Source organism: Corvus hawaiiensis, chromosome 18 (assembly GCF_020740725.1).
Source record: "Corvus hawaiiensis isolate bCorHaw1 chromosome 18, bCorHaw1.pri.cur, whole genome shotgun sequence".
Lineage (NCBI taxonomy): Eukaryota > Metazoa > Chordata > Aves > Passeriformes > Corvidae > Corvus > Corvus hawaiiensis.
The window spans coordinates 11,629,552-11,638,867 of NC_063230.1; the positions used below are offsets into that span (position 1 = coordinate 11,629,552).

Below are 9,316 nucleotides of genomic sequence, written 5' to 3' on the forward strand. Positions count from 1 at the left end.
TGTGCGCTTGGCACAAACCTCCAACAAAGGTAGGGTTGACTGCACTGAGACGAGAAATGTTTATTTGGAGTGGCTACAAGGAGCAGGACAGAACAAAAAAAACCACTTTTTCCTCACAGATTTCACTCTGCTTCCTGGCCCAGGTACACACTGAACTCAGTTCACTTTGCTCACAGAAGAGAAACACAGTTTATAGGACAAGGGTTACGGACCTAGTTCTGGAAGCCAACACATAATTGTTATTTTCTATGGTATAAACCCTCCTAGACGAAACGAGCATGTAAATGATTTCTCAGGAAAAATAAGCTTGTTTATCAGAGAGAGATGGAAAGATCACATCCCTCTCCTATGAGTGATTGCACCCATATAATACATACCCAAAATGTACCCAAAGTAACCACCCATCTTGTTAATGCTCAACCAACTGTATTTGGCATTTTAAAAAGATAAAGCCAAGTAGTTTGCTTTTTTTTGTTCTTAACAAAAGCTCCTTTAAACACCTAAAAAATACCTCTTAATGCAGAGTTACATATTTTTGCATACTAAATTTTGTGTGTTGAGAAGAGCTTTCCTTTGTGTGCCATGAAGCTGCATAATTATTTCCAAATTCGTGGAGAAGGCTGCTGTCCTTTTAGGAGTTTTTCTGTGGGATTTTGATTGTCACCTAGAGGGGGAAAAAAAAAGTAAAGAAAAGTCACAAAGTTATTTGGGATTTTTCTGGAGAGTTCTCAGGAGTATTCACAGAAAGGGTGAGAGGGAGGAGAAAACCCAGTGTATCCCAGTCAGGGACAGGTTTGGAGACTGGGAAGGCTCAAGGAGAGGGGGAAGCTCACGGTTTGGGTCACAGTTTTGCCTCAGTTTGGTTTCAACTCTGAGCCTAGCCCACACCAGCAAAGGCACAAAGACAATCTGGAGCTACCCCAGCGGGTTGGGAAGGCCATGGATCCAGGGATACTCACGTTTTTCACCTCCACATAGGCCTCCAGGCCGTACTCTCCCAGCTCCCGCCCGTTCCCTGAGGCTTTGTAGCCACCAAAGGGGGCCTGGGCACCAAACACATCATAGCAGTTTATCCTGGAATGGAAAGCAAGGATGAAACACCTGTAGCTCAGGGAAGAGCCCTCTGGCAGCACATGGGATATCTGAGCTGTTCACAGCAGAGGGAGGGTGGAATTTCTGGGCAGGATCCCCTTATCTGTCAATTCCCTCAGCCAACAGAACCAATCAGCGCTGGAATTTATCAGGCAGGACACAGGACATCACGGAATCCACCCCCATCTCTCACTATTCCAGGGCCAAGTGTCCAGGTTGCCACTCTCAGCTGCAACTTCCAGGGATGGGGCAGCCACAGCTCCTCTGGGCAACCTGTGCCAGGGCCTCACCACCCTCACAGGGAGGAATTTCTCCCCAATATCCCATCTAACGCTGCCCTCTGGCAGTGGGAAGCCATTCCCCCTTGGCCTGTCACTCCATCCCTTGTCCCAAGTCCCTCTCCAGCTCTCCTGGAGCCCCTTTAGGCACTGGAGGAGGCTTTAAGGTCTCCTTGGAGCCTTCTCCAGGCTGAGCACTCCCAGATAACCACTCTCATAGGAGAGATGCTCCACCCTAAATAAATAAATAAATAAATAAATATAAAAACCACCTAAGTTCCCATTATACCTGAAGGTCTGACATTACTCTGAGCAAAGTACACGTAAAATTAGACCCAAAGGACAGACAGGCTATCAAAGAGCAATCCCAATGAGCCACGGCAGCACCCAGGGAAGCTTCCAGCAGCTGTGGGGGGAGGCAGGGAGGCAGTTCAGGCTCACCAGACTGTCCCAGCCCGCAGGCTCTGTGACACAAAGTTGGCTTTGTCCAGGTCCTTGGTGAACACTGCGGCTGCCAGGCCATACTTGGAGTCGTTGGCTCTCTCAATGACCTCCTCAATGGTTTTGAATTTCAGGATCTGCATGACTGGCCCAAATATCTGCAAAACCCAAGCAGAGCGTGGGAAAATCTGTGTAAATGGATCACAGGGAGGCCACGGGTGATGTGGGGCTGAAAGTCGCACAGGACACGAAATTCAGCGTCACTGCCCCTGTTAACAAAGGGCCCAGGATGTAACCAGAAGGGAAGATCACGTAACACGGAGAAACCTCGGGTTCCACAGCTCATGAACAGCCAGTGCTTGTAAACCTGGGGGTTTTTACATCAAGAGGTGGGAAGGGGCTGGACAGGGGGTGCTGCAGGACTCACCTCCTCCCTGGCAATGGTCATGTTGTCCTGCACGTCCCCAAAGACTGTGGGCTGGATGAAGTAGCCCCTGTCTGCAGCGGCGTTGCCACCACACAGCAGCTTGGCTCCCTCCCGCTGCCCAGTGCTGATGTAGCCCAGGATCTTCTTGAACTGCTCCTCATCCACCTGAGAGCCAGGAGGGGACACACGTCAGCTCCACTTGGAAAAAGATTCCTTATTTCAACAGGCTGCCAAGCCAGCTCCAAAGGGAAATGATCATTTTTAAATGTCAGCAGCAAGTTTTCAAGTCATCCGAATGGTTAATTAACTCCTCCCTCCTGCACCAGTGAGGAGATAATGGGCACAGTTCAAATGAGGTTAATCAATAGACCAAAGGATATTTCCCTTCTAATCTACGCAATGACCCAAGACTGGGATTATTTCATGAGATAACAGCTCAGGGTGTTTCCTGCTCTTACCTGAGGCCCCTGCTCAGTTTTGAAGTCAAAGGGGTTTCCAACCACCCTGGCCTTGGCCTTCTCCACGCTCCTCTCCACAAACTCATTGTAAATGTCCTCCTGCACGTATGTCCTGGACCCAGCACAGCAGCACTGTCCTTGGTTGAAGAACAGGGCAAAGTGGGCTTGATCCACAGCCCAGTCCACTAGGATGGGGGAGAGAAAACAAATAAGCAGATAAACCCAACCAGAGTCCAGGACTTCTTTAGGACAATTATCACAGAGACTGCTGGGGATACGAAGTCCCTTCAGCTGACAGCATTCGCCATGGGTTAGTAGGGCAGGAGTTACAGACTTAATTCTTATGAGGGTCTATTAAAGCAATCCAGACTAGAGAAAATTATCTGAGGCAGATTACAGTTCTCATTGGAAATTATCGGGTATTAAGGACAAATTTTCTTCCTTACTTAACTGCCATATAAAAGGCCATGTGTTGGCTCATCAAGACCAAAAATGAGTTTATACCCAAGGGATGAGGGAAGCAGGACTTCGTAAGAGAAGAAAAGAGTGGTGTGCTCCAAGAGAAATGAAAACAAAATTGGAGGGAGGACTGGAGGAAGATACTGAAACAATCATTGTTTGTTGGTAACTGAACTTCCCAGCACTGGGAAAAGATGTGGGAGTGGAGAAGCACTGATACACAAATGCAGCAGCTACAGCAGGAGGCACAGAGTGGTGGTGTCCGGGCTGGAGCCTCACACAACACAGGAGAGTTTTCCTTCCCTTTCCTTTCCCCTCCAGCTCTGCTTGGAAGTGGCCAAGGTAAAAGGCACAGATTAAACATTGCACAGCAGGTACTCACTGTCTGCATCAGACATGATTATATTTGGGCTCTTCCCTCCAAGCTCCAGGGTCACCCTCTTGAGGTTACTCTCTGCTGCAGCCTTTTGGATCAGGTGTCCAACCTGCAGGGAGAGCAGAGCAGGTGTTGCAATTAACTCCCACATCAGCAAGGCCTGGCAGGGCTCTGGGTTTACATCTCAGTCAGCACTTCAGTGTTAATCCCCTCATTGTCAGGGCTTTAAGTCTGCCTAGAGTTTCACCCCCAGTAAGAAGCAGCTCAAGGGAAACAATAGGAAATATTCTAAATATTCAAATCAGAACAAAAGAGTCTTATGTAATGCAAAAATACACATCAAACCCTGGAATCAGCCTTAAATGAGGTGTAGAAGGCAAAGCACCTCCAGTATTTTCTCCAGCAATGAGATACTCCGTGGTCCCAAGGGCTGAAGGTTCAGGTGCTCCCTTACCTCTGTGGAGCCGGTGAAGGCCACCTTATCAATGTCCATGTGGGAGGAGATGGCAGCCCCTGCCGTGGGCCCATAGCCAGGGATGATGTTCACCACGCCCGGAGGGAATCCAGCCTGGCAATTCCCAGCAGGACACAGCAAGGTTATTCCTTTTACACTCCAAGGCTTCCCCTCCCCTCCTCTGTTTGTGCCCCCACCAGCAGCAGCCTTTACTCCTTTGATTTCCCAGGGCTTTATTTTAATGCTGTTTGCAATAACCGGGACATAACTGCTCTTCCCACCCCATATCCCGAGCACAATTTGAAGGTGTATATACAGATATAGATATAAATACAGATGTATGTTCACTTTCTGATCACCCTGAAGTTCATTATCTAATCAAACCTCAAAGAGTCCTTCCCTAATCAAGAGTTACATGGTCTGCATATGCATTTATATGAACAAGGGGGTTTTTTGCTAAATCAGCTGCTGAGAGACCCAGGACAACCCGTCCTTCCTGCAGACAGCCCTTCCCTGCTCCTGTCTCCAGTGGTGATGGAATCCTGGCCTTGTCCTCACCTCTTTGATCAGATTGGCCACGTAGAGAGCGCTCAGGGGGGTTTGCTCTGCCACTTTCATCACAACCACATTCCCAGTGGCCAGGGCAGGCCCCAGTTTCCAGGCTTGCATCAACAGTGGGAAGTTCCACTGAAAAACAAGGAGGGATTTGCTGGCGTGAACGTGAAAGTTTCTGATTAATCAGTAATTAACCAGTGAGCTCCACTCAAATCAGCACTTAGGGAAGAGCCTTGGATCTTTCCTCATCACACAGAATTTTGGGGTTAATTCTAGGTAGTAGTTTAAACTTAATTGTGGTTCTGAGACAGGTAATTCCTATAAATGGGGTTAAAGCCCCCTTTTTTTTTAATCAGCAGATACAAAGTAAACCTTGCTCAGAGCCCATGAAATGAACAGGCAGTTCTGTACTCCCAGAGTGAAGTAAGAGCCCTCCCAGCTGGTGCAAGCCCGACTTTGTTTACCCCTGGGAGGAAGCAGTGGTTAGCAACAGAGGGGAACTTACACTGTAACACTGAATTCTTGCAACGCTGCAGGAACTGCTGTTACATTTTACTCACCGGGATGATCTGTCCACAAACTCCCACTGGCTCATGTCTTGTGTAGCAGAAGAAGTCTCCATCTAACGGGATGGTTTTGCCATGGAATTTATCTGACCAGCCTGCAAAGTATCTGGAAACAGTAACAATTTGGTCATTGGAATTAAAATAACAAGTCTGCTGCCAACAGAAGATAAGAGAGACTTCCTCCAGCTATTTGCTTTCTTCTCTTTTTCAGTCACTTCAGAAAACACAACCCAATGCAGGTATTTCCCAAACAGGTGATTTTAAGAATGGACAGTAAATAGAAATATTTGTGTCTCTCATTGTCATTTCTGTGCTGTAACAGATCACCACCCTTTGTGTGACTTTGGGAACTCAGAGGAATTACAGCAAAAAGTAAACCCAAAGTGTCTGATATGAAACCAGATCAGTCAGATCCAGATCCCACAGCACCTGTGGCCTCCAAACCTACCTGAGACATTTGACCACCATGTCCAAATCCACCAGGTAGGAGATGGCATAGGGTTTGCCGTTATCCAGAGTTTCCAGTGCCTGCAAAAGACAGCAAGGTTTCCTGAAGAGCCGGGGGGAAGTCACAAGCACAGCTTTGAGTCAGTTCTCAGTTTGCTGGATCTGTCCGGCGTGTTGGCCTCCCAAAAGTTCTTCCCCCCGCCTTTGTAAGTCTGTCCCCCAGCCTGAGCTGTGGATGAAGCCCCCAGCCCACCCAATGGACACAACCCTCCGTGATTTCCAGTCCCTGCATTGCGGCAGAGCGCAGCACTCACAGCCAGGTAGGCACGGTCCCTCTCGATCAGGTCAGCCAGACGGTTCAGCAGCTTGCCCCGGTGAGATGCGTCCATCCTCCTCCAGGGAGAGCCCAGCTGGAATGCTGCCTTGGCTGCCTTGACGGCTTTGTCCACATCTGCCTGCGGGGGAGCCCAGGCAAAGGGTGAGAAAGGGTGAGAAAGGAGTAACCAGGCCCCACTCCCTCTCTGCAAACAACAAAAGCTCTCCCTGCTCCCCAGGAGAAAACAGCCTCCAGCCAAACAGCACAAGAGGCTGCTCCTGCCAGGCTTTTGGCAGCTGCCCCACTGCAAGGCACTCCTCGATCCCAGGGCAGGGGAGCACACGGGTACAGCCCCTGGGCCATTTTCCCCTTGAGCACCATCCTCAGCACAAACACTGCGCTGCACCAGACACAGCTTTCCCACCCAGGCTGCATCCGTGAGGAGCAAGGAGCAGGAGTGGCAGTGGACCAGATGGATGCAACAGCTGTGCAGCCACAACCTCTGCCTGTGCTCACCCTCTGTTATTTCAGCTACACGGAGTGCAAATATCATCAGGTTATTTCTGCCATGCCACCTGCTGGGTTAATATTTGCATCCTAGAACAAGGCATGGGAAAAGCTCTGGAAGTCTGCTTTTGGCACTTTTTCAGAATCCAATCTAAAAGGGTTTTTTCCTTGATCAGCTGTCTCTGATCCATGATTTTTGTCCTGTCGAGGCATTTGCTGGTTCCTACTTGGTTCTCTGTCCTGGCTTGCTGCAATGGTCTTGCCAGGACAAGCCAGGCTGCCACAGAGAGGCAAACAACAAAGGGTTTTCCTCACTCACTCCTCCCTTGGGGAACACACACAAGTTTCCAGACTGCAGGAAAAACCCAAAATTGCTGGGAAACACCACCTCAGCTCTGCCACCAGCTCCCAGCAGGGCCTTGCATAAGGCAGGGGATGATGACATGACTTTATTCCCCACCATTTCTTTTTTTAAAAAAGCAGTAGTCAAGGAAGAACAGGAGCAGCACTTGATGTGGTATTTGCATAGATCAGACACTGCTGCAAACATGGCTCTCCTGGAGCTGCCCAGGTGAGAGGTGGAGTGGTGTCTTCCTCTGCAACCCCTCTGGACCTGCTCCCATGGAAAACAAACCCATCTCATCCCAACAACATTTACCTTATCGCCCTCAGCCACCTGGCAGATGACTTCTCCTGTGGCTGGGTTGATGGAAGGGAAGGTTTTCTTGCTGACTGCATCGTGCCATTCGTTATTTATGAAAATCTGCAAGCAAAAAGCCAAGCAGGGCTGAGCCTTCGAGCCAGATCCCAGGGAGATCAGGGGGAGCTTTGGTTCTTTGATGGCATCTGAGGAGCCTGGTTAATTAAAAGGGCTTAACTTGACTTGTGTGGGCTCCAAACCTGCAGCGATATGAAGGAGATACTTTAGCCTAAAAGCACATAACAGAGCCTCCAGTGAGTAAAGGAATTCACAGCTCAGCAAACAGCACATGAATTGGAAGAGGTTCCCATCTTGGTAGGTCCTTGCAAAAGCTGGAAGCCTGGCTGGAGCTGTGCGGGGACACTGGGGAGCTCAGGAGACTGAGAAGTGAGAAAATGCTTTAGGCATGGACAAGTGAGTTGATTTTGCCCAGAGCACAAGAGCTTTTGCAGCATTTCTTATGGACTTATGAGCCTTAAGGGTCTTTTCCAACCTAAACAATTCTATTATAACCAGATTAACCGATTTTAGGCTCCCCATGCACCAGAACCAGGTGTTAACAGCAGGTTTTTACCAACTCCTTCTTTCTAAAGGTATTTTTTTTTTTCCCAGGTCGATGGCAAGGGAGTGGGAGTGCAAAGATCGTGGTGCTCGCCAAGAACTTGCTGAACGCTCAGACAACCGCCAACGGCCTGGGCATGGCCACCGGGGAAGGATTGGCCGGGTGCCTTGGAGTGCTGCCTTCCACCAGCACCTCGCACAGGTGATCCCACAGGATTTTCCTGGAGCAAGGGTCTAATCTCTGCAGATAACCAGCCAAGTACCTTCCCCTCCCTTCCCGTGCCCTTTCTCAGAGTTTTCTCCATAGGTCGTTCGCACCGATGCGGGGTTGCCGAGCCCACCGCGGGCACGGGGACAGAGCCCGGTGGCGGTGGGACTCATGCCCTGTGCCCCGCATCTGCGGCTGCACCCAAGGCTGCTCTTTTCCAAGGCTTTGGGCCCGAATCCCCGGCTGCTCCGGCGCTCCGGGTTCAGCGTCACCCCGGGCTGGCCCAGCCCCGCACCGGGCTCGATCGGCGGACACGGAAGCCCCAGACACCCCTGCCCAGCCCGGCTGGCCTGGGCTCCCAGCGCGGCCCTACCTTGTTATAGGCGATGTCGGGGCGCGGGTTGGGCGCCGGGATGGGGGAGGCAGCGGCGGCCGAGAAGGGAGCCCGGAGCAGGTCCGGGCAGAGCCGGGAGCCGCGCACCACCGCCCGCAGCATGCTGAGCTCAGCTGGGCCGGGCCGGGCCCCGCAACTCGGGACAGCCCCGCTCCGCTCCCCCCGCCCCGCCCCGGCACCGCTCGGCACCGCCCACCTCGGCTCGGTTTGGCCCGGCTCGCTGCTGCTCTCAGCAGCGCAGCACGGGGAGAACCAGCCTGGCGTCCTTGGTTCGGATGGAATAGGCTCGATCCAGCTCGGTTCGGGCGGTGCTGGCTCAGCTCAGCTCAGCTCTGCTCAGCACGGTCCCGTTCGGGTCGGTTCAGCCCAGTTCAGCTCAAGTCAGGCTTGGCTTAGTGCAGCGGGGGTGCCTCATCCGTGTCCAGCACCGGCACTAACTGTCCCTGTCCTTGTCCCTATCCCGTCTCTGCCCTCTCCCCGTCCATACCCAGAGAATTTCGTGCCTAATTGCAGGCAAGAACTAGGAAAAAAGAGGAAAAAAAATACAGAAACACCTCCGCTGAGCTGGTTACTTTTGAAGGAAGGTGATGAGGGAGAATTTGGGGACGTAGACCCTCGGTTCCATGGACGTGCCACCATTACCGTCCAGCCAGGCATCCAAAAAACCCTCCCGTGTGTAGGGGCAGTGGAACCAAGCCAGGGAAGTGCTTTCACAACAGGGAGCTTCTCGGTGAATGCAAATGAGAGGCTTTGTGAAATCGCTCCCATCAATGGCTAAAGGGCTTCTTTTCTGGTTTGTTTTAGATGCATTGTGCAACTTCAGTGTATCCAAGTGCAGATTCACGTGCAGGGAACAGAGGAGCGCTCGGGTTATCATCACCATCGCTAAGGAAGCCACAGACCAAAAACACAAAGAGTTTTTAACCTCTAAAAAAAGACCTGGGGAATACTCTGTGTAAGAGACTGCACCCTCTGGCTTCTTCAGTGAGGGGTCTGTGAAGGGTGACAGGGATAGCTCTGGTTTATTAAAGGGGCCAGAAAAATTGTAGGATATGTGAGTCCAGGAATAATTTCACC

At 50.9% G+C, this 9,316-nt stretch overlaps 1 protein-coding gene across 1 annotated transcript; it reads right to left on the minus strand.

Annotated features, from left to right (window-relative positions):
* Window positions 1-40: 40 nt before the first annotated feature.
* On the minus strand, window positions 41-8,380 carry ALDH2 (aldehyde dehydrogenase 2 family member). The gene is made up of 13 exons (XM_048323203.1): window positions 8,219-8,380; window positions 7,035-7,139; window positions 5,868-6,008; window positions 5,555-5,634; window positions 5,101-5,212; window positions 4,544-4,672; window positions 3,986-4,099; window positions 3,538-3,640; window positions 2,697-2,881; window positions 2,239-2,403; window positions 1,812-1,969; window positions 960-1,074; window positions 41-664 (listed from the first exon to the last, which is right to left on the minus strand). Exons 1-13 carry the CDS (start codon window positions 8,339-8,341, stop codon window positions 632-634), a joined length of 1,563 nt encoding a protein of 520 aa, XP_048179160.1. The 5' UTR covers window positions 8,342-8,380; the 3' UTR covers window positions 41-631.
* Window positions 8,381-9,316: the final 936 nt, after the last annotated feature.

Coding starts and splice junctions, on each gene's coding strand:
- ALDH2 (XM_048323203.1), bottom strand. CDS start 8,341: ATGCTGCGGGCGGTGGTGCGCGGCTCCCGGCTCTGCCCGGACCTGCTC. Junction 6,009..7,034: donor AGGTGGCTGAGGGCGATAAG/GTAAATGTTGTT, acceptor GCTCCCCCGCAG/GCAGATGTGGACAAAGCCGT. Junction 5,213..5,554: donor ATGGTGGTCAAATGTCTCAG/GTAGGTTTGGAG, acceptor TACTGTTTCCAG/ATACTTTGCAGGCTGGTCAG.